The 25352-nt window shown below is 40.9% G+C and overlaps 3 protein-coding genes across 3 annotated transcripts; 2 read left to right on the top strand and 1 right to left on the bottom strand.

Annotated features, from left to right (window-relative positions):
* The first annotated feature begins 3922 nt into the window (after positions 1 to 3922).
* On the top strand, positions 3923 to 14782 carry gnsb (glucosamine (N-acetyl)-6-sulfatase (Sanfilippo disease IIID), b). Its single transcript, XM_073477991.1, has 12 exons — positions 3923 to 4292; positions 5384 to 5443; positions 6725 to 6928; positions 7716 to 7781; positions 7865 to 7963; positions 9653 to 9820; positions 9916 to 9998; positions 11243 to 11361; positions 11444 to 11547; positions 11646 to 11858; positions 12525 to 12635; positions 12729 to 14782. The coding sequence occupies exons 1-12, from the start codon at positions 4107 to 4109 to the stop codon at positions 12876 to 12878; spliced, it is 1563 nt and encodes a 520-aa protein (XP_073334092.1). The 5' UTR covers positions 3923 to 4106; the 3' UTR covers positions 12879 to 14782.
* Positions 14783 to 15805: 1023 nt separating this feature from the next.
* On the bottom strand, positions 15806 to 17939 carry mrps24 (mitochondrial ribosomal protein S24). Its single transcript, XM_073478050.1, has 4 exons — positions 17836 to 17939; positions 16874 to 16951; positions 16358 to 16469; positions 15806 to 16135 (listed from the first exon to the last, which is right to left on the bottom strand). Exons 1-4 carry the CDS (start codon positions 17875 to 17877, stop codon positions 15852 to 15854), a joined length of 516 nt encoding a protein of 171 aa, XP_073334151.1. The 5' UTR covers positions 17878 to 17939; the 3' UTR covers positions 15806 to 15851.
* A 396-nt stretch (positions 17940 to 18335) lies between these two features.
* nudcd3 (NudC domain containing 3) lies at positions 18336 to 23651 on the top strand. The gene is made up of 6 exons (XM_073478711.1): positions 18336 to 18691; positions 19866 to 20182; positions 21020 to 21152; positions 21248 to 21391; positions 21481 to 21669; positions 22490 to 23651. Exons 1-6 carry the CDS (start codon positions 18494 to 18496, stop codon positions 22598 to 22600), a joined length of 1092 nt encoding a protein of 363 aa, XP_073334812.1. The 5' UTR covers positions 18336 to 18493; the 3' UTR covers positions 22601 to 23651.
* Positions 23652 to 25352: the final 1701 nt, after the last annotated feature.

Here is a 25352-nt window from a genome sequence, read left to right as displayed (position 1 = left end):
CTCGTAAGAGTTTAATTTAAGAGCTGATATCTAGCCATTTTCCATGGTTTTCTTGATAGTAACCAAAATCACTTAAGTTCTTACATCAATAGCTATGGCACTGTACTGCCAAAAACACTGCTTTTAAGCATTCCATGTTTTCTTTTCTGTTTGCTTTAAACACATGATACACACAGGAGTTAGTACTTGATTGCGTAACCATTGTTTTTGATGACTGAAGCCATGCGTCTTGGCATGCTCTCCACCAGCTTCTGACATTGTTCTGCTGTCACAGCAGCCCATTCCTGTTGCACAAATTCAAACAAATTTGCTTTGTTTTTGGGCTTGTGGTTCTCCATTTTGAGTTTGATGATTTTCCATAGGTTTTCAACTGGATTCAGATCTGGTGATTGAGCAGGCCAAGGCATGGTGCGAATGTTGTGGTTCTCCATCCAGGCTTTAACTGACCTTGCTGTGTGGCAAGGGGCATTGTCTTGTTGGAAAATCCAGTCATTCGAGGCAGGAAAGAGTTTTCCAGCTGATGGAAGAAGACTGTTTTCAAGAGTAGCCCCGTACATGACCTGGTTCATTCGCCCTTCACACAATTGCATTTGCCCTGTTCCACTCATACTGAAACAACCCCAGATCATCACTGATCCACCCCCATGTTTTACTGTAGGGGCAAGACAGTCTGGTTTGTAGGCTTCTCCAGGCCTCCTCCTAACCAGTAAGTTAGCTGGAGTGGGCATCAACTCAAAATTGGATTCATCACTGAAGAGAACCTTAGCCCAATCATCAACAGTCCAATCCTTGTGATCCCTAGCAAAGAGTAACCGGGCCTTCCTGTGCCTTTCGTTGATGAAGGGCTTCTTCCGTGCTCTGTGTGACTTCAGACCAGCTTCAACAAGTCGGTTTCGAACTGTCCTTGCCGAACAAGTCACATTTCTCGACAGTGCCCACTCATTTTTAAGGTCCCTGGAGGTCTGACGACGATTCCTGACACAGGAACGGACGAGTGCACGGTCATCTCGTGGGGTAGAGAGACGTTTCCTGCCGCGGCCAGGTAGCAATTTGGTAGTGCCGTGTTCGGCTTGTTTTTTCTTGTTGTAATGAACAGCTGTCTTGGAGATCTTTAGTTTTTTTGCTACCTGTCTCTCACTCATGCCAATTTCCAGCAGTGCCAAGATGGCTGCCTTTGTGGCTTCACATAATTCTTTTGTTTTAGGCATTATGTGAGAGCTGACAACTTCTGAGTTGTGCTATGGCTTGAATGTAAGCAGGAAACCACTCTAAGCCTTTGCATGTGCAGTGCTGCTTGTGACATGAAATGGCCTCTTATATACCCTGGGAATACAATTAAGCTTAAGAATGTCAAATAGGACATAAAGTATTATGTGATCAGCTGCATTTTTTGTCGTGTTCATTGTATTATACCTTTAGTGGTACCAGGTATTAAAATGAACAAGAAATTGAAGAAAACAAGGGTGGTCTAATAATTTTTTCCATGACTGTATAGTTGTAAGATAGTGAGGTCAAAAGTACAATACGAAATATAAAGTAGCATAAAATGGAAATACTCAGGCACAAGTACTCGTACCTCAGAATTGCATTTAAGTACAGTAACTGAGTAAATGTACGTTCCACCTCTCACTGTGGCTGAACACGTTGGTCACAGAGCTGTTTCTTCCACTATAATCCCCTCACAGCACAGATGATGAGGATGATAAGCTGTCTGTGGTTATAACCTCCTCCACCTCTCTCTGGAGCTACTATCAGCTCAGTCGAGCACCTTCAGCTGTTGGCTCATTTCATGGTCTGACAAGCAGCAGATCAGGTGTGACTGTGCTGACTGATTGCTACCTGCCTGTTCATCACCTCACCGCCAACAGCTGCGGAAAAAATAAACCCGAACTGCAGCTAAATGTGGAGATTGTTAAGACATGATGCACGGATCATTTAATTCTCACTTCTTCCTGCTATAGTGGCAGTCAGTGCAGAGTGTCTAAAACTCTCATTATAAATGAATCCAATTTATTTTCACTGCACAATATGTCAGAGTGGGACGATTCCAGATGCAGATATCATATTCATTTCTTGCTTCTTAATGTTTTTGTAGCTGTGTATTCAGCTGTGAGGAGGTGAAACTCTTGAATGTGATGATGTCAAACACTGAAATAAACTCTGAAGCTGTTTAAAGGGAAATTTAGGGGGAATTACACTGAAGTGATCGTGTTGAACTGGTTTCAGATCCTCAGGTGTACATTCAAGTTTTATTTTTCCTGAAAAGAAAATGAAACCTTTAGACTGTAAATCGATTAGAGTCAGGTGAATAAACTGGCCGAGAAGTAACAAGAAAATGTAAAGAAACGCCAAAATATATGTGTATATACTGTCAAATCCAGTACATGTTTACATCTGACGACTTGATTAAATGTTAACTAGTAAAAACTGTTACAATAAAGTAAAATAAAGTTAATGAGAGGATGTCTAAATTGAATTAAATATATATTACAAATAAAGGAATTTAGTACACCATAACATTATGTAAGGCTAACTATAACAAGTCTCATAAAAGATATTATGTAATAGAACTGAATATAATGTATGAAAATATAATATAGAATAGAAATGGTTTTGTAATATAAAGGGCTCTGCATATTGAATTGGATATTAAATAAAAAATAAAATGTTATAAAATGAATGAATGGCTTTCTATATAACATAAGATAACATAACAACATAACATAACATACGTAACAATGTGACGTAACATGCACAGCATAACATAACATAACACAATATAACATAACACAACATAACATAACATAACACAGCATAACACAACATAACATAACACAGCATAACATAACATAACACAATATAACATAACACAACATAACATAACACAGCATAACACAACATAACATAACACAGCATAACATAACATAACACAACATAACATAACATAACATAACATAACATAACACAACATAACATAACACAGCATAACACAACATAACACAACATAACATAACACAGCATAACATAACATAACATAACACAACATAACATAACATAACACATCATAACACAACATAACACAACATAACATAACACAACATAACATAACATAACATAACATAACACAGCATAACACAACATAACACAACATAACATAACACAACATAACATAACATAACATAACACAGCATAACACAACATAACATAACATAACACAACATAACATAACACAGCATAACACAACATAACACAACATAACATAACACAGCATAACATAACATAAAATAACACAGCATAACACAACATAACATAACACAACATAACATAACACAGCATAACATAACATAACATAACATAACACAACCTAACATAACATAACACAACCTAACATAATGTTTACTATAATAAATTCTAATTAAAGATGATGTAATAGAATATTATATAGTTGAATTCAATGAATTAGCAAAATCTCCATTTTGGACTAAATATAATATAATATAATATAATATAATATAATATAATATAATATAATATAATATAATATAATTAACATGGTAAGTTATTAAATGTGAGTATTGTCTCCATGGTGACTCAGTATCCCTCCTGTAGGACACAACCTGTTGAGTTGTGTGAAGTTGTGTAAAGTTGTGTGAGGTTGTGTGCAGTTGTGTGCAGTTGTGTTAAGTTGTGTGCAGTTGTGTGCAGTTGTGTAAAGTTGTGTTAAGTTGTGTTAAGTTGTGTGCAGTTGTTTTAAGTTGTGTGCAGTTGTGTAAAGTTGTGTGAGGTTGTGTGCAGTTGTGTAAAGTTGTGTTAAGTTGTGTGCAGTTGTGTGCAGTCCGTGTGGTACAGTTTGTTCTCAGCCTTCACTCCTCCCCCTCTGCTCGGCTCAGTCTGATCATATGACCACCAGCACCTAGACTCCACTTCCTCAAACTGCAGCTCACCGTGTGTGTCCAGGCTGCACACACTCACCCACACACACACACTCTCCCACACACACTCTCCCCTCAGAGCAGGAAACGAAACCGAGCCTCAGCTGAGCAGCACCGTGTGTGTGTGAGTGTGAGTGTGTGTTACAGGAGGCTCCGGTGCTGTGGAGGCCTGACATGGCAGGTCTGAGGAGCGGATCCGGAGCGACAGTCACCCCGCAGAGAGGACACGCTGCGGCCGCCACGCTCGTCACGCTGCTGCTCACCTGCTGCGTCAGGTGTGCGGCGGAACCGAGCGGCGGCAAACCGAGCAACATCCTCCTGATCGTGGCCGACGACCAGGATGTCCAGCTGGGCGGGATGGTGAGTGGACCCACCTGAACAAACACCTTTTTAATAATCACCTGTATCGATCCTGAAGAATCTGTGATGACTTCAAACAGACTTGTAACGCGCCTGTCTTCAGGTATTTACCTGTAGGAGTGTTTATAATCACCTGGATGAAGTTCAAAGTCACTTTATCAAACTTTATAGTGTTTCTATCAGCTGATTATCGATTATATATCAGTACGGAAGGGAGGTGTGACAGTCTACTGGCCTCTCATGTGGAAAGTCGATCGATCAATTGAGTTGATCGACAGGAAATTCATCTGCAGGGAGGCCTGTTTCAGGACAGCGTCACACTTTATTGATCAGAGCCAGTGTTGCCAGGTTGGGTCGATGTTTTCCAGCCAAATAACGGCTTAAAATCTGCCTAAATTGATGAAAAGGACGTCCAAAAGTTATCTGTAATGGAAAATATAAGTACATTGATAGATAGTATCAGTTTAGTGGTTAAAACAGTATAAATTAATAATAAAACAATATTTAGATGGATCATATAGGAGGCTATTTTCCATTTCTCGCCCTCGCCCTTTAAAAATAAACACAAATAAAAGGTTTTATAACACTGAGCCGTCACAGTCTTTCACAATATGCCCACCTAACGTGCAGACTGCTCCACCACACACCAGAGACAACATGAAGATGTCGCAACGCTGCCAGCGAACATGTTTCTGTTACAAGGAAAGTGTGAGTGTTTTTACAGGGTAAGCCGCAGATGGTTGGTAATGATGGTAACATTAATGATGTCATGTCAAAGTTGTTATTAATGAGTCTAATTTTATTTTTAATTTACTTAGAAACTCGAACAATGCAACCCAAAACCACCCGGAAAAAAACCTCCCAGTCTGGCAACGCTGGAGCAACTGATAAATTATTGTCATTAGAGATCAATCTGCTGCTTGTTTTCTTGATTAATCAGTAATAAGCGTGGAGAAATTCAACCACAATTCCCCTAACGTCAAGCGGAGGTCTTCAAGTTGCTTGTTTTCTCCAACAAACAGTCAAAAACTTAAAAAATGTGTGTTTTGTTTGTTCTCTCTGGACTCACTCTGCATGTTTCATGTTTTCAGACCCCGATGAAGAAAACTAAAACCTTAATAGGAGACGCAGGAGCAACATTTGTGAATGCTGTGAGTACATTTACACAACGGTTTAAAGTAGATACATGATAATATCAGATGTATACTGATAATACTGATTCAGCTTCTTTACTCCTGTAAAAGTAATAGAGTACAGGCTCTGAAATGTACTCAGAGTATCACAGTAAAAAGTCTCCCTCTGAAGGACGTTTGTGGTCAAAGCTAACTGAAGCTCACGTCATATTAATATAATTCAAAGACTATTAAAGTTAAAGGTAGAATCAGTAGGATTTGTCCCAGCTGTTCCTGAACGCACCACAAAGATAGTTGATGGTTGAGTCTCATTCCCAGGACGTCAAATAGCCACATGTTGGGTTGGTAAAGCGTCCCGAGCAGCAACAAAGTGAGAAAATAAGAAGATCTCTGCAGATACGAGACACTAACACGCCTTTTCTCCCCATTCCAGCCTCCCTCTCTGTCCGTTTACGTCTTGTGATGTTGGGAAGGCGGCGTGCGATGACGCCAAATAAAAATAATCAGTAAATCCCCTCAAATGCATCAAACTAAAGTAACGAGCCTGTTTTGAAAATGTGAGGAGGAGAAAGTTCAGATATTTGTGGTCAGACGTAGAGAGGAGAAGTCAAATAAATACTCAAGTAAAGTGCAGAAACCTGAAACATGTACTGAAGTACAGTAACAAGTGTTGCTTCCCAACTCTGTTTATTTGACAGCTGTAGTAACTTTTCAGATTTAAGATTCTGACATTAAAGATAATTTTATGAACACATTGTTAAAGATTAATACGGCCTTTTCCGTCTCGTCAGGCTCCTTGTGATGTGTCAGATGTCTTATGAGTCGTCAGCACAGTCATTTCCCCTGTAAACCTCTCACATGGTTTCATTTACCATGTGAGGCCTAAAGAGCTCAGGCGATCTGATATTCCTCCCCAAAAAGCAAAGATTAGGGAAGTTTAGTCTTCTTTTTTCTCTCGTCAATCATCTGACGACCCTTTGGAGGATGAAACTGGACTTAACTGGGAAACTAAAGCAGCTCCAACAGTAACAGCTGCTCTAACATTGATGCTTCAGTATTAATAATCTAATAACGTCACATAGAGTCAGATATCAGTCACATGAGACACTTTACTGCACAACCAGTACTTTTACCTTTTAATATTGTTGGTACATGTTGTTCCTAACACTGCTCAGCGCTGCCTTCACCTCTGGTTACACATGTTGAAACTGAAAGAGTTACACATCCTCCTCTCGGCTGTCGTGCATCTCTTTCATCATCTTCTTTCCCCTTCTGCTTTCGCTTCCTTCTCCTGTGCAGTTCACAGTCACGCCGCTCTGCTGCCCCAGCAGGAGCAGCATACTGACGGGTCAGTACCCCCACAACCACGGGGTGAGGAACAACTCCGTGTCCGGGAACTGCTCCAGCCTTCAGTGGCAGAAAGGCCCCGAGGCCGACATCTTCCCCATCTACCTCAGCAAACTGAAGTACCAGACGTTCTTCGCTGGGAAATATCTCAACCAGGTTTGAATGCATTCGACTTCATACGCAGAGTTTCAATCAAATGTGCTGCAGCTTTGTACTTAATCACATTTTCATCAGTTTGTGGCACTTCCCGACAAACTTCCCTCCCTCGCTCGGGCAGCGCTGAAGATTTTTAATATACACCCAGTCAGTACACGGCTTCACCTCGGTCTCACCTTGTTAGGGTTGGCTGATGTCTACCGAACTGGCAAATGCAGCGAGAGCCCGTCATACATCCCCATCTCCGTCTCCACACCGCATGTCCAAAACCTCGCTGCGTTCAGGCTCAGAAGCCTGAAACAAAGTTAGCCAGCTAGCTAAGCTAAGAGACCTGTAGCGCTAAAAAACGAAGGCACAATTTTAGGAGCTTTTAAAGCCCTGATGTTAGCAGGGTAGAAAGCTAAGTGGTTAGCGATTGACTACTTATATCTTGTGTATAAGTTTAGCAATAATCAGTGAGGCTCACAGCTTAGAGTGCTGCTCCTATACTCATTGAACCTCGAGTTACAGTGTGTAACTAATGTTGTGTTTCGCCTCAAGAAGTTCAGAAGCACTGCTGTGCCTTATGCCCCTTTTCCACTGGTCAAAAATCCCACTTAAACCCGCTAACATCAGGCTTTTTTGTGCAATGTGGATGTGTAAACTCTGCATTTACACCCGGGTCAGCTGACTCTGCAGTAGACCCAAGTAGACTTTAATCTAAACGTGAGACCCGGCTGAACACGCTGACTTTTTACCCGACTCAAAGTTGTGACTTCTATAACCGTTTTGTTTTTTCTTCCATCAGTATGGAAAGAAAGATGGAGGAGACGTTTCACATGTTCCAGCTGGCTGGGACCAGTGGCACGCACTGGTGAGCCTCACACACACACACACACACACACGTAAACACACACAAGAAAATTATTACAACAAGCCTTTGTTTTATGGTTACAGGTGGGAAACTCGCAGTACTACAACTACACACTCTCAGTCAACGGCAAAGAAGAAAAGCACGGAGACAGTTATGAGAAGGACTACCTCACAGACCTCATCGTGAGTATGAATCACACGCTCAGCTCCTACTTGTACCGATCCTGTAATCAGCAGTATTTCATCTGTGAGGACACCTGTAACAGGATTTATGAGAAGACGTGCGACTGTTCACCTCCCAAACTGGCTGAATCAGCCGCTGTCGTAGAAAGTCTTCTTTGTCAGACAGTCAGCAGTGTGGACGGTTAATCATCCACTAGATCGTATATCAGAGGACAGCAGGCGGATACTGTGCAGGTCTTTACTTCCTGTTTTGAGTGTTTACATTGAAGATCGACATTTTTATTTAAATGTGTGAGAGTCTCCTGTTTCATGGTTTCATGTTGCTGCTGCTGCAGGTGATCCTCTCCAGCTGACAGACGAGTCTTTCTGCTTTAAATATAGTTCACGAGAGCTGAACTTTCTCTTGTCACCTGCGCTGCCGGCTGCTAGTGAGCTGCAGGTGTGTCTGTACTTTTATCAGCAGCGGACTGTAATGAAATACACTTCTTTAAGGGCTCCTCCTGCACACATGATGTTTAAAAGATAAGTTACCAAGTCAATAAAGTGGCAGTTTGTGATAAAACTGAGACTACACAGCAAGCAGTCTCGTTAGTGACGTCATCTCGATTCATTGTTAGAAGGAAGTTCAGCTCAATTTATGTGAATTATTAACATTTAAACAGCCTCTGCTCCTGGCTGTCTGTCAAGTGGACAGACCGGTAAACCAAACTCCATTCTAAAAACAGGTGTTTTATGGTCGGGACTTATTTTTTCAAAGTTAAAACTGTAGTTACAACTTTACAAAGGCTCTTTTTTCATTCGCTTCGATCTACAGACACAATCGGCACACGTGTGATTTACTCAGTAACATCATTAACTAGCCTGTGACGAGGTGTTTGACACAGACGGACACGTATTAACTGGCCGGGTCGCTTCTTTTACTGTCTTCACTCTTTGAGGAAGTAAATAAAATTATAACCTTTGTGAAAAATGCAACACAACTGCTTTCAGGTATGTCGCTACTAGCTGTCTTCAATCTGGTGAAGGGAGCTGTGGTCGTTCTGGTGGCAGGAAAGTGACATGAGGCTTCTCTCATCTATGATATATAGATATATTTATGAAAACAGTGTATTATATGATCATTTGAAAGGCGTCTCTTGTAGCGATGGACCTCTCACTGCTCTCTTAGTGTCAATTTCAGGGGAAAAAGCTGTAGAAAGCCAGTGTACTCAGCACCAAACAGCAGACAGACACAGTTGGAGACCAGCTGGTGAACAAAAAGATCAACTTCAAAATCAAAATGAAACCAACCAGCTAGTTTATCAGACTCGGCGGCGAAGGTTTCATAATTTCACAAGGCCGTTGAGATCGTTAGCAGCCAAAGTAAAGCGAGCACTGAAAAGACAGATTTAACACAGTGTGAGATCTGGAACATTGGTCTCATCTAATAACATGCATTCAGCAGTGTGTGACCAGTTTTTGTTACATAACCTGGTGTGATAATGACTCACAGATGCACCAAACACACAACCCTCCCTGTTCCTGCAGCTCAGTTAGTTTATTTACATGCAGTTTGTTTCCTGATATCTGATCCTGGTACTACCAAGGAAACATATTGTTGTTTCTCTCTCTTCGCTTCCCCGTCTTGTGGTTTTAATCAAATGTAAAAAAATTACATTGTATTCAGTGTTTGTTTATTCTTCGATCCAGACGAACCGGTCTCTTAACTTCCTGGACAACCGGAGTCCTCAGCATCCGTTCCTCCTGATGCTGTCTCCTCCGGCTCCTCACTCCCCGTGGACGGCAGCTCCGCAGTACCAGAAAGAGTTCGGAGACGTTAAAGCTCCTCGAGACGGGAGCTTCGACAAACCGGGGAAGGTTTGTCCAAGTCAACTTCAAACATTATCACATTTGATAACGTTTTCTTTCATAGTCTTTTCCTAGTGAATCTTTATTTATCTGTGTGTTTTCAGGACAAACACTGGCTGCTGCGTCAGCCTGTCAACCCCATGCCCAGCAGCTCCCTCGACTTCCTGGATAACGCGTACAGGAAGAGGTACGACCGCTAAACTCTTGTCTTTTTATTCTCAAGGGATGGCAGTGAATGAACTTTGGAGGGATGTTCGCTTGCTGAAAAGCCTCGAGATTGTTTTTGCATTGATTACATTTGAAATCAGTGAGAATCTTCTGTTTTGTCAAAACAAAAAGGAGCAAAAAGTGTCACGATTTTACAGTATTACACAATTATAATGATAAATATCAGTTACGATGACGCTTAACGGAGTGAAAACAGGTTTTTGATTGAATAAAAGCAAAATCTGTCCTGACAGACGGACTTGGGATAAACCTGAAATATATGTTTTTTTTGATAACACGCCATAGATTAGCAAATGTACACGGTATGATAATCAGCAGTTTTCATATCACGGTATATCTCGAAAATGATATGATACAACTGAAAACACGAGTATGTGCTTCAGAAACAGGAAGAGATGTTAAGATTAGAGCTCGACTGATATTATTGGCCAATCAGAGATAAATCGTTATCTGTGTTTATGTTTTTCTGACATGAAAATGTGTTTTTTGTGGATTATAATGCAGTTAAAAAGATGCTTGTGGTGATTTATGATCCTTAAATTCACAGTGAAGTTTTACTGTTTTAGTGCTCTGATGTCATTTTAGACAACAAAGTTATTGTTAAACTTTTAAATATCCTGTCACATTCAGAAGATCATTGCAAATATGTGTGTTTATCTGCTGATAGATCAATATCGGTCCCAAATATTAAGTATTAGATATTCAAATTTTAATTTAAGTAGATAATATTTGCCAGCAGAATCAAATTATTTACAAGATATTTAATCTTTGTTTCATTAGAAGACATTTGTTGTTCCAGATCATTTCTCCTTTACAGGAATCGTACGACAGCGATAAAGTTACAATTATTTAAAATTCGTTGAGGACTTCATAATTTTTAAACCAAAGATTAAAGAGACGTTAGTGAGAACTTAAAAAAAAAAAATTCGATGTAGTTACGTAATTTGATACTTTATGTTACTTTTTTACTTGAAATTGCAAACTGTCATGCTTATATTATTATCTTACATATATTTGTAGTTTTGGATATTTTGAAATGTTTCTATTTCTCTTTCTAATTATTATATTTACACTTCTTTTGAATTATTTTTTGCACACTAGCCTCAGGACTATCCCACCCTGCACATTGTTTTTGAGCAGGTGACCAAAAGAAAAATAATAATCTTTAAAACATGTAGATATTGATTGATCTGTGTGGTGCAGGTGGCAGACGCTGTTGTCTGTGGACGACATGGTGGAGAAGCTGGTGAAGAAGCTTGAGAGTATAAAGGAGCTGGACAACACCTACATCTTCTACACCTCGGACAACGGCTACCACACAGGTGTGAAGTCCTTCCTTCTGGTCCTCAGCTGATTTACCTCTGTGTACTTCCTGTCTGTAACCGCCTGTCTTCACTGCTCCAGGTCAGTTCTCGCTGCCCATTGATAAGAGGCAGCTGTATGAGTTTGACATCAGAGTGCCGCTCATGGTCCGCGGTCCCGGGATCAAACCGAACCAGATGCTGCAGGTCGCTGAAGCAGAAACGCATGATTTTGCTTGCATATGTTATAAAATGCAGAAAGAAATTGACCTGAATTTTTGTTTTTTTTTGCTCGACTCGTTCAGGCTCCGGTGTTGAACATCGACCTGGCTCCCACCATAATGGACATATCTGGTGTCAACCTGTCCACCGTGAACGTGGATGGACAGTCTTTCCTCTCTCAGATGGCTCCTTCTCTGCGTAACGGCACTGCACGTCCATTTTTCCTCGTCGAGTACACCGGAGAGGGACATCCAACAACAGATCCCGCCTGTCCCAAACTCGGCCCGGGACTGTCTGTGAGTATCTGCTACAAGAAAAGACTGATTTAAAAAACAAGTCGGCAACAATCATTTTGATACTTTTTCATTTCATTTATCAGCAAAAATACCAAAATAATCTCACCACAAGGTATGTTCAGCAGCTGTTCTGCAGCTTTTGAACATATCAGGTGATCTTAAAGTGCTCGGAGTAATGGACATTTGAATATCTACAGTTACTATCATCAGAATATACTTTAACTAATGACCTATTTCAAAATAGGCTACAACACATGAAGGACAATCTAACAGTTGTAACAGAAATACACAAACTAACACACAGTCCAGCTCGACTGCGATCTCTCTGACTCAACGCTTTATGAACTTATTAAACAGGGTGGGGCCTCTTGTTGATCTGGTTTCTGTCTTCGGGAGCGATGACGTCATCCAGATTAACAACATCGTGAAGCAATGCACCGTCAAGTCGAGTCGAGGCAACGAGATTAATATGAAGTTTTCTCACGACACTCTTCAGTTACAGCAGCTGTAGACCATCATCTTTGATTTAATGCAATGTGTGTGGTGTCTCTTGAATCCTTGTGCACAACAAGGCACAAATGTGGTGTAACTGTTGGTCCAAAACTCCAAACGGTGGCTTTAATCCTTAAAATAATGATAATAACTCTTTTTTTTTTTCCTTCTCAGCAATGTTTCCCAGACTGCGTGTGTGAAGACGCCTACAACAACACCTACGCCTGCGTCAGGACCCTCGACAGCAAAAACAACCTGCAGTACTGCGAGTTTGCAGACACAGAGGTACTTTGCATGACTGTGGTTAACACGCTGGTGACGGACTTTTGTGTGAGAGCAGATGTGAAACTCGAACTCTGTTCTTCTTTGTGTCCTCAGTCATTTGTAGAAGTGTACAACCTGACGTCGGACCCCCACCAGCTGGAGAACATCGTGAAGAAGGTGGACCCGACCATCCTGCAGGCGATGAACCAGCGGCTCATCAAGCTCCAGTCCTGCGAGGGCGACAGCTGCCGCGACGTCAAGTGAAGACGAAGCCGCCGAAACAGCCCCCTTAACCCTCACAGTGGAGGTCGGGGCTGGTTTAATCTGACTGTTTATTTTACCACAAGTATAGTTGGAGAGGCCTTTTTCATACCGATGTTTCCTACTGTGAAATTTTGACACGTCTCGGCAGGAAAAGTACAGGTGTCAATAATGAAATGAACGAAGGCCACGAGTCTGTTGAGCTGCTCCAGTTTCAGGGTCCTGGTATTGTGCATGCTGGCTCACTGTCACTCTGTCACGGTTTACTGGGGCGCTTCAACAGAACTGAGCCATTGATAAAGGAGGAGCTGATACCGCCCTCGTATCTGTCTGTTAAATATGTAGCTGGAGACGGTTAGCTTAGATTAGCATAACAACGGTCTCTGGTATTAATTCTATGCAACAATTCCCCCAAAAAGGACTTTTTTAGGCTTAAAGGAACAGTTTAACATTTTTTGGAAATGCAAGTTTCAATGTCAGGAGTCTATTTTAGAAGCATAAAGACTGTTTGTGTAATTTACGACTAGAATAACATCATCATGGTTGTTTGCCTCCGCGCACCAGGCAAGCTGCTGTTTTTTAGCGCTGTGGCGTTGAGTCATGACCAGAATATTTTGACGTCACGGTGCATTTAAGCTCTGACCTTTTTGGATATAAAATATCACAACTTTTCTTTTTATCCTGTTAGATTTGTGTACAATCTTACTGAACTTATTGTATGAAATCTTGAGCTGTAGCCAAAAATGTGTTTTTGTGAGGTCACAGTGACCTTCACCTCCAACACCACCAGTTCATCCTTGAGTCCAAGTGGGCATCGTTTTTCAAAAACTGATGTGTAAAATCACCGTTGGAACCAGTAACTCCCTGAAGTCTCGGCTGGTTGCCGACCAAGAAATACTCTGGTGTCACCAGCCGATCTGAGTAGAGCATGCACCAGCACTTTGGCAGTCTCGGGCAGCTAGGTACGGTAACACCACTTGGACAAACCAAACAAAGAACTGCAGTTAAATAGGCAATTTGTTAAGTTAGTTTATGATTCTGATTATTACATTTGCTAATGATCACTTGTAGTTTCTACACTTTTGTACTTTTACACGTCTTTCCACCAGAAAGACAATAAGAATATTTTCCAGAATGACAAACTTTTCCTTTAATGTTATTAACAGCTGTGCTTTTCCTACGACAAGTCAAAAATGTCGCAAATGTGAAAAAGATCTATTATTTTCTGAGCTGTGCTCATTTATCTCACACTTTTAGTTTATTATATATTTTCTTTTAACATAAACTCCTTTTCCCGGTTCATGTTTTGCAGATTGGACTCGTTTCTGCATATAAACTGCACTATTAACTTACTGTTGTTCTTTACATGTTCAGGATTTGAAGTGCCATCGAAGATCAGTCAGACGTGGAGATTAATCGTTTTGTTCTGAAAAGATTCACAGCCAAAGGTTTTCTGATACACTGTAGCTCATTAACCCGATCATCTCTAAAGGAATAGTTCCACATTTTAGAAACTACCCTTCTTTGGAAGTAGGTCAGAACATTGATTAAGACAAAAGTAAAGAGACATAATTTGATGTGTCCCATTTTGTGCCTCAGATTTTTAAAAAACAGCTTTTAAAATGTTTAATTCCTATGTTTATTACAATCCTTTACAGAGTATTAATAATATTTTAGAGCCTTTTTAAAGCAGAAGATGACAAAAGTGATGCGATAGTTTTGAGATGTGACGTTTTCTTTGTAATTGTGAGTCATAAAGGGAAATTTCACGTGGAAATATTAAAAATGAACGCTTTAATCCTGTGCGCCTTGTATTTGCACTGACGAGCCTCGTGCCTTTTTTAAATGTGAATCTATTTGCACTGTGATGAAATTGACTCAAAATAAATCAAAGCATTTAAAAAGTGCTCGTCATGTCGGATCTTTCTCAGAGGCTCCTATGAAGACGTTTCATATATTACATCTGTTTTTTATTGTTATTCATTTTCTGTTTATACAACCGCCTCCATTGATGGCTGCCCAGAGGAAGAGTTATAGTCGTTGCCAAATGCATCAATAAACCCTTAAATCTATTTACAACTACATTGTGTTATTAACATTTATTAAATGTTTATATGCTGTTTATAAATGCTAAACAGGGACTTCTTGATTTAAACTATAGTAATGAGTGAAGCGCATGTCAAAACATTCAGAGTATAATACGTATACAAGTTTATTTATAAATGGAGTTGACCAAAGTGCTGCACACAAACATACTGCAGACTGAGTCATGTTCACAGGTCTGCATAAAGAGGAACCATCAGGGAGAAAACACCGTTTCACTCTCGTAGATTTGTTGCAACACGGGTCAAGCCTCAGTCGAAGAAGCCTGAACAGTTTTGTGCTGTGTCCTGAGTGTTGTCTCGTTAAGTTTGGTGTATTTTAAGAGCCTGTTAAACTAGCTTAGACTATAAATGCTGTTATGTGACATTGGCTCATGCTACATACAGTATATACTATATATAGACACTGTATGCTGTGGGTCAGACCTATTTAAATCACATTAAGCAGAAGAAGAATGCACTAAGCAGAATTTCCTGATTTAACTCATGACACATCCCTCTGATCATTCTTAAGTTTGTTCCCCCTGACGACAAAAAGATCTGGACATCTTGAAATGTAAATAACAGGTGAACTAAACTGTGATATATCAACACACACAGTATATAAACCTTGTGTTTGCTATATTTATTTAACAATTCCAGGCATAATGTTTTAGTTACACCCACGATTGCATTTCCTTTTAAATCTGAAAGTTCGTTTCACAAAATCAAAGAGGCTGAAAACCTTTGAAAGTTGATAATGTCCATTTTGTGGTTATTGAAAACAGAAGATGGCGTCACTGTGAGCAGGAATGGAGACGAGAACAAAGTCACCAACAAAAACACAAATCCAGCTGGTGTTATACTGCAGGAGACATGTAGTGTTACAGTTCCATCAGAGGTACTTGTACACAACTTTATCCGGCATGGTCTGAATTTCTAACTTGACGGGACATTTGTATAAGTGCGACAGCAGTGACTCTGAATAGCCTATCAAGAAGTAAAACTTCATTGGGGGTAATTTCTGTAACATTAAAGCGCACACGAGGAGCAGATTGCCCCGCCGTTTGATCACGATCTCATTGGCCAGGCAGTTGTGGAAGGTCCCGAACATGAAGCGCCTGATGAACACGTCCTCTATGGTTCGTTCAGCTGCTCCCTCTTCTCCTTTCAGGTTACCTGACAGAAACAGGAGGGAGATCTTTACTGAGACATACAGTGCTAAATCCACGTTTATGAGTTAGTGAGTTGGATGTTTAGAAAGTTTACAGTTTCATCAGGGGTGAGAAGATTAATACAGTGTAACTAAACTGTAGAAGTATCCTTGAGTGCTTGTACACACAAATCTTAGAGCGTATTTGAGCTGTTGAGTTGCTTTCTAACGAGCAGGTTTCTACTCACTGGTGTGCTGTGCCAGCCACCCTTTGCGGTGGCCGATGTGATGAGGTGCATGTGCGTGCTCGTAGGTCACAGGTTGGTCTCCTTTCCCCACTCGGACACGAGCTGCTCGACTCTGGAAAACAAGGGAAAAACAAAGAGATCCAAATGTCAATTAAAGACAGTCTTTGCTTCGGAGCAAACTGATAAGTAGGCCAGAGAATCCGGATATGTCGGGAATTTTGTACTAAAACGACTGAAACTACCTAACTCAGTCTGATAAAGCTTCATCTATTAGCTTCAGCTGGACAGGAGGAATAATTACAGCTGGCTAAACTTGTTCCAATGTGAGTGTTGTTCTAAGACAACTGAAACAATGGCTCAGGTTCATTTACCTATAAAATAAGAATAAATGAGGTAATATTCTTGGGGTTTCCATATTCTTTAAGTGCCTTCGTTACAGCAGTCTTCAGAGGATGAAGACACATGTAACAACAGAGCGATGGGTAACTATGATGATGTCTGGAGTACAGTGTTTACCTTGCAGCACACTGCAGTGACGTGGAGAGATCTGCTTCCAGAGGAGCTGCACAGCGAGCCGGACCTGGCCAAGGCGCTCTGCAGAGGAAACACCATGAGAACACAAAACCATCAGATGACCGTAGTAGTACTGAGAACAGGAGGGTTTTACAGGCTCAAATAAAGCTCAGTAAGAGTTGAACTTCTGACAGAAATCATTTAAAATGTGTGGTTGTAAACCTCTTAAGAAAGAAATCCCAAATTATACTGCTGTCGACAAAAACTTGGATTATTGGATACTTTTCTGACAGTGACACTAACCCATTTTAATCTTAATTTAACTTGTCTTGTAATTTAACTTAATTTCTATGGCAGTAAACTGAGGATGTGTGTGTTGACGATTAATCGACAATGAAGCCCCAGTGAACACAATATGTACTAAAAAACTATATTTTAACTTGGGATCCCTCTAAAAAAAAAGAGTATTGTAGTATTAATAACAAATGTTCTATATATTAACAAACTAATGACCACACACTGAACCTGTAGCCCTCTGGCTCCATGAGAGTCTGGGACTCTGGGGCAGTTGTCAGTTTAACCCAACATGTAAAGCACCCTTGGTTGTATCAATGTCAATTACTTGTAAGCACCATTTGTGTCGTTGTTGTCCAAAACATGACACACAGCGAGGTGCTACAGTATTTTCTCTTAAAGGAGCAGCTAACTAGATATATCTAATCAAACTGGGTATGTTTGATGCAGTAAACAAGAGATGTTGATCTGTTGGTGGGTGTTTAAAAACAAGCGACTCAGGCAGGACACTGAAGCTATGCTAGCTAGCTTACAAGCAGGTTTAAACCGTTAGCTTCTTAATAAACACGCTCTCAGACTGTACAGCTGAATTAGCCAGAGCATACCAATATATTCAATGTCAACACGAGTTCATAGAAATGTATTAAGCGTTTAAATATTGTTTTTCTTACCAGGAGCCTCACGCTCCCTGCGCTGCTCAAGGACGCCGCCATGTTTTTTCTAAGTATTAAACCGATTGGCGCGCACAAAGCTAACAGAGCTCACACTTTGTTCTCTAATTTGTTTTTATCTCACTGACGTTATATTTCTTAACATTAATTACAACTGTAACCATGCATTGATTATATAACTCGTGTCAAAACGTTAAAAAAATGTTATTTCTCAAGGAAACTGCGCTTTTACACTGGAACTGTTTATCGGACAGTCAGGCATCTGTTTCCGCCGGGCGACTGTTGGCGTGTACCAACCGGATACAGAAAAATTAAGTAGTTTAGAAAAAAGCGAGCTCCAAATTACTCTATTATAATGATTATTAGCGATGTAAATATCCACAATACGATATTAGAAACATATTGTTACGTTTTTATTATTTAAATTTCAATTAATTCTGTCAAAAGTTACGTGTTTACTGCGATTGTGCACTTATTTTGAAAAACACGTGACCGGAAGTGTTATTAATAGGGACACGGGCGTTCAGAAACGCAACCCAGCGAGTCCGACTCACGTTTAAACTTATATTTCTTGACAGCGGCTGTTGAATTTGGTTCGTAAATCGCCGGTCGGGATAGTTTAAAGCTTACTGAACACGGAGAAGCGTTAAAAGCCGCCATGGCGTCGCCGCTGGAGATGACGGAGATGTACGACAACGCTCTGCTGGGGATCCTGCAGCACGTTGGAAACATCCAGGACTTTCTGCAGGTCTATTTCGGGTTTTTGTACCGCAAGACGGACTTTTATCGCCTGCTGTCGGGTCCCAACGAGAAGATGGGCTTCCCTCCGGGCGTGGCGGAGAAGATGGTGTTCAAGGTGAAGTTTGACAACACGTTCAGAGCCATGTCAACATGCTGAATATACAGTCTTTATTTATTTAAGATTTCTGGGCCATTTCTGGCCAATTACACCTTTTAGTTGCAGCCTGACGAGCAGAGTTTTACTGCCTCCTCTGACTGAACATGTCCCAGTGTCCTGAAGTACAGATGTGATGTGAAAAACATGATTTTAAAGGGGTGTTAAAGGAGCAGTCTGTAGTTTTGGGGGAATGGGTGACTGTATAAACTGAGTGAAAGTGCTTCACATGTCCTTCATCCTCACGATATATGGAATTAATTGATCTAGTGTGACTTAAAAAAAGTATTTGAAGGCATTAAAGCTCATCTTTCTTATTTAAAATGAGAATCTCTTGCCTGACGCCACTTAAAACAAAGCCTTTTAAAATCAGTTTTAAAGGAGCACTGTGAAGTTTTGTGGAAAAGATTTTAATCAGAAGAGAAAGATCTTCGTTGACTGATTTTTTTTCATGACTGAATAAACAAACTGGCCTTAAAGAACAACACAATTTATACTGTTTTACTTTGTGTATATGTGGCGGACCCTGCCACCTTTCTAGCTTCAAACAGTGTTCTGGGGACCTCATTTTCCTCTGAGAACAGCTTGTTTATTCACTGATGGAATAGATAGATATTTGTGAGTTTGAATTTCACACAATGCCCCTTTCAGTACTCTTTGAGTGCTTCAGGTGTCCGTACTATCCAGGTGGCGTCAGATCCTGATGAGCCAAGAGTCCACAAATCGACACTACCGCATCCAAATGTCTGGCAGGTGTATAGCAAAAGGTCTGCAAGTCTTGAGGGCAGTCCAAACTCACATTTCATCCGGTCCAGAAGCACCGTCAAGCCGACTTTTTGCAGACATCCAGGGAGTCGGACGGACGTGTTGTTGTAGAACTTTATATGAATGTGTAAAACGCTTCCTTTATTATAATCTTACCTGAATCGTGCAGGCGAGAATTTATATTCAACCACATCATAATACAGAAACATGACATTGACATAATGACCATGAACACGTGGTTCAGGATTCAGTCCGCAAGTCCAGAAGGTGGAAATTTGTATTAAGCCAGCAAGTCAGCAAAACACCTAATTCCCTCCTCTCTGGTAAAATAAATAATAATATATGATATAATGTCTCATTCTCTCTTCAGACATATAAACTGTTTGAGAAGCTGGCAGATCACGACAGAGAGAGGCAGCAGAGCGAGCTGCAGAAGAGAGAGGAGAGTCGAAGTGTTCCTCCGGCAGTTCAAGAGCTGGAGATCAACGCCGAGCCTCCAGAGGGGACAGAGGAGCAGAGCACAGAGGCAGCACAGACGGAGAGCTGCTCGCTGGAGGCTGGAGATGTTTCCACCGAGGCGACCGTCAGCTCTCAGCCCAGCAGCAGCAGCAGCAGCAGCAGCAGCGGTCCAGGACAGTTACCTCAGGGAGACCAGGCAGCTGCAGCCAGCACGAACGCAGCAGAAGGGTGAGTGAAGCCCGGCGTCTTTATCCAACGAAGCTTCTTGTTTGTTTTGGTGAATCAAATCTAGTAGTTGTGTTGTTGTGTTCTTCTTGTAAAAAACGTTCACGCCAGTGACGACATGTTTTGTTCTTGTATTGGCATCAAGGATATGGTGAAGTGTGATGTTGGGCAATATCTCCTGAAATCAATATCAAGATTAATAGTAAGAGTCATGATTCTCTCAGCTTTCTGAATAATTGTAGCCAGTTTGTTTTAAAAAAAAAAAAAAAAGTTTTTTGTTACCTCTGTGTTTTTCGCCTGTGGCTGTTTGTTGGTTTGTCAGCAGGATTACACAAAAACTACTTTATGGATTTCCACTAAATGTGGATGGAGGACTGGCTTCAGCCCAGAAAAGACCCCATTAACTTCTGGTGCAGAGCCAGGAGTTGTTTCACTGTCTTTAACATTGTGAGACGGGGTGTTTTTAGACCATTTCATTAATTTCTCAGGGAATAATGAATAAATCTTGATGAAAAAAAGTATTTAGATGGCAGGAATCTATGGAAGTAAAGGGGACTGTTGGGCCTCGGCGGAGGTATGCACTCTCCTGGATGTCATTCAAGTTTGATTATTATTTACAATCCGTAACTTAAAAGGAGTCAAGTGTTTCTGAGAGTCCACAGACGTTCGTCCAGTCACCTGCCCATCTCCAAACAATTTCTAGCGGCGCCTTTTCCAGATGCAACAAACCATCTGGAGTGTCGGGCTGCAGAAGTATGAATGTGTAATACGTGACGGGGCCTAATGATTTGACATTTCGTTGCTTATTCAATGATTTCGTGTGCGCGTGTTGTGTTTCAGAGCTCAGCAGAACTTTCAGGCCGAGCCCGACAGCTACAACGGAGCAGTGAGAGAAAACTACAGCTGGTCTCAGGACTACACCGACGTGGAGATCAAAGTGTTCGTGCCCAAGACGGTTGTTAAAGGCCGACAGGTAAACGCAGTCCGTCCCACCTCCTCGCATACCAGGAATGTACCGTTCTCCTTCCAGTGACTGCAGCCGTGTCTCGTACATCATTCTGTCCTCAGGTCAGCGTCAGTCTGCAGACCAGCAGCATTAAAGTGTGTGTGAGGGAGGGAGCCGAGGAGAAAACACTGATGGAGGGAGAATTCACTCACAAGATCAACACTGAGAACTCTCTGTGGAGTCTGGAGCCTGGAAGCTGCGTGGTTGTGAGTGCCCACACACTTTAATTCTGTCTGTGTGAAGAACTTTTGAAATCAATAACTTTTTAATTCATCTCGCCGTGTTTGACTTCCAGCTGTCGCTCAGTAAGACCTCGGAGGTTTGGTGGAACGCGGTGCTGAAAGGAGAACAGGAGATTGATATCAACAAAATTAACCGCGAGCGCTCCATGGCAACGGTGGACGACGAGGAGCACGCCGTCCTCGACAGACTCACCTTCGACTACCACCAGAAGCTGCAGGGCAAACCGCAGAGTCATGAAATGGTGAGGACACGACTTTCACACGTGGAGCACATAAGATAAGATTGCTGTAAATCCATGTATGTATGCAGCAGGTCACTAATCAGATTTATCTTCTACCCTCGACAGTTACAGCGGGGGTAGAGGATAAATCCAACCTTATTTTTGGAAGCATGACTCACTGATTTTTAACTGCAGACAGGCAGTTCCCTCATGGGGCGAAAGCGTGTTAATATAACAAAAGATCACGTGTTAGGCTGTGAAAACAGACTCATTTATATTCCTTGTGTTTTTCTTAGAGTTTCAGTTCGAGGACATATTTGTTATGCGGCTACGTCTGTGTGGAAAAAGTGATTAGAAACCAGGTGACACAAATACACGGCTGATAAACTGACTTTCTTCAGGACTAATCTACCTGAGGGGATTCAAGTTTCTCTAATCCTCCACCTCGTTTAGGGAGAGCAGGTTCACACTTAGGAAGTCAGCTCACTGGGGAAAAAGCCGACTGTGACCTGCTTCTTCCTTTTTTACTTTGAAACTCCTTTCTTCAATCTGTGTGACCCACCTCAGCACATCCGTCTGCAGTCCATCACACGTGTGTTGTAAATAACAAAATAATTATTTTCCACATAGCGGCTCTGAGAGACGGCACTTCAAACATGACTCTGCTGCACACACCTCTCTCAGAGTTGGACGACAATGTCTAAATCAGCCCCAGATTGTTTGTTTTATTTGCTCTGGTGGTCTTTAACAGCAGGTTGTCTCGCCCCTAGATGGCACTGTGGTCTTTATTAGCCTGAGTGAAAGATATTTAACACGTCTCTCTCTCTCTGCGTCTCCACAGAAGGTGCACGAGATGCTGAAGAAGGGCTGGGACGCTGAAGGCTCTCCGTTCAGAGGGCAGCAGTTCGACCCCACCATGTTCGACATCCCACCCAGCGCCGTGCAGTTCTGAGGCCCAGCCCGACGACACTCAGCCAAATATGAACTGAATCCCAGTTTATTTACAGAACTGGACACGGACAAAAAGTCAACATTTACCTGCTGCTCTGTTGTGTCGAGAGGTTCGACATTAACTCAAAGAGCAGAACTGAAGCAGCAGATTTAGTGTGTTGGAGATTGTGACGAGGACGTGTCATTATATCAAACATTTATTTGATGTTTTGGCAGCGTGACATCTGATAAATACGTGTACTTTGTTAACTGTTTTGCTCTTTATTTAATAACTATAGTGCCTATAAGTTTGTCAGCCCTACTGAGTGATTCTTTTTGTTTTGTTTTTCATTTTTATTCTCCAAACTGTTGAGCATTGAGTTGTCTCTCGGTGGTCAAGTTTCCATCCAAATGTAGCTCAAATTTTTACACAATTTTTAGGAAATTTGCAAAAAGAAAATGCAAATTAATGTGTGTTTCCATCCACTCCTGTCATGAGATCATCAGGAGTTATTCTCATAAAACATTCATGTCTCAAACGGTGGAAATCAGACATTTATGTAAGTTTCATGTGTTGATGTGAGGAAGGTTACAGTCTCCTCGTCGCTCCTCGCAGATCTGATGTTTGCAGCTCTTCACAGGAAGTTAAAGTAGTTGAGTAATTATTCACTGACATCATGATTTGTTCGTTTAGCCTGTGTCCATTTCGTTTTAATCGATACGCCAACTTTCCAACCTCAGCTAAACTTTGAAACCTTTTGGCCGTATATCAAGTTTTTAAAGACGTCAGGATGGAAACACACTTCTTGTTTCAGCGTGAGTCGATCGCTTTCAGCCTGAAGACAAACCTTCTTCACGAGTGTTTGCTGGTTACTGGTTCAGATTTGTAGAACTTGCGCTCTGGTCTTTTTATTTATTTGTCTTGTGTCATGATAAAAACATGTGCACAACATGGAAACAGACTGTCAGAGCAGCATGGGGTTGATGTCCGAATGGATCCGCTGCCTCACAACCAAACAACCAAAATAAAAAAAAATCAACTGTTGAATAAATAAAAGACTTGTTAAATATCACGTGGAAAAGTTCATTCTTTACTTTGGAGTCTTTGAATGCATCTCACTGTCTTCATCAGCAGGTGAAGTTTGCCGACTTCTCATCAAGTGACCTCAGTGTACTTACGTATGAAGTAATAGATTATGTGCTGTAACCGAACTCCATCTACGATAAGAGAGAGCGAGATGCAGCTGAAAGCCCGGCGAGTAAGTGGACCTGAGTGAAAAGGCTACCAGGAACTGCTGATTTGATTTTCTGAACAAATGAACAAGACCTGCCTGATGAAGTGTCTGTGCTGCAAACAAGGACTACAAGTATTCAGCTCTTGTAAGGGAGGAAATACTCTGTTACATGTAGAAGCTTACCATCAAAAGATACTTAAAGTACGAAGAGTAAAAGTACTCATCAGGCAGAATGTCCTACTGCAGAATGATGTATAATTATATTGTATATTGATGCATTAATGTGTTCATTAACGCACTAATGCATGTAAATATTGCAGCTGGTAAAAGTGGAGATAGTTGTAAATGATATTTATCTACTGGTGGGTAATCTACAAAAATATACTATGATTTATTAATTGATTTGTATTTTGTATTAACAATATAACTACAGCGGTGCCCCAGAAACAGCGGTAAACCTAAGTAGTACCTAAAGTACAATAACTTGAGTAAAAGTAGAGATATTGTGTTAAAATATTACTTTGGTAAAAGTGGAAGACACCCAGAGGAATAGTACTCGAGTAAAAGTCTTTACTCTCTGATATTTAATGTACTTAAGTATGAAAAGTACAAGTTAGAGTTAATTATATATACTGTATATTTACATGTACACTGTAATCATGAGTCATTTCTTTTTTCTGATTGTCAGAATCTGTCTTTTTTATCAGCTTGCAAAGTAAAAATTTTGCCTCCAAAAGTAAAAGATAGCAGAAAATGGAAATACTCAAGTAAAGTACAAGTACCTCGATATTGTACTGAAGTACAATACTTAAGTAAATGTACGTGGTTATTATCCATCACTTCTTATTGATAAGTAACATTTTATCAATGAAACTAATAATGAATTTGTAACTAAAGGCATCAGTAATCTTAATAAATCAACAATAACGGCTAATTGATCAGAAATGACATATTATTAGGACATTAAAAATGATTTTGCAACCAATTAAATAACATTAAATTGTTTATTGTAATTTAATGTATCCATTTATCGTTTCTAATGACTTATTGATTGGTCAAAAACATATTTATAAGATTTGTTGTTGCTTACAGACGGCTCATTGCTGACACACCACTAAAAAAGTGATTTATTAATATTACAGCTCATGAACTGTAAAGTGTGCTCGTTAAAACAACAGCTGGCCTCGGTCCCCAGATGTTCGGCCCATGTTGAATAACGGACCTCCTCGTCGGGCTGCAGGACTCCTTCTCTCCTCCTCGTCTTCCCGTCCTAACTAAACATTTCTGCTGCGCTGTCTCCACTCCAGTTATCCTCTCATGCATCCATTTGCAGGTAGTGCTATAATAACATCATCATTAACTTCATCCATTCAGTCGTCAGTCTTTCCACTCTGCAAATGGAAAGAGGGAGCTGATGATGATGATGATGCTGCTGCTGATGATGAGAGGCAGATAGGAAGATGGAAAGACAGAGCGGAGGACGACCCCGACGCTCTGCTGAAGGCGAGAGGTGACATTTAAAACGTCTGGGTGTTGGAT

The sequence above is a fragment of the Pagrus major genome, chromosome 12 (genome assembly GCF_040436345.1).
Source record: "Pagrus major chromosome 12, Pma_NU_1.0".
NCBI lineage: Eukaryota > Metazoa > Chordata > Actinopteri > Spariformes > Sparidae > Pagrus > Pagrus major.
The sequence above is the reverse complement of the archived record's forward strand: the minus strand, read 5'-3'. Positions and strand labels throughout refer to the sequence as shown.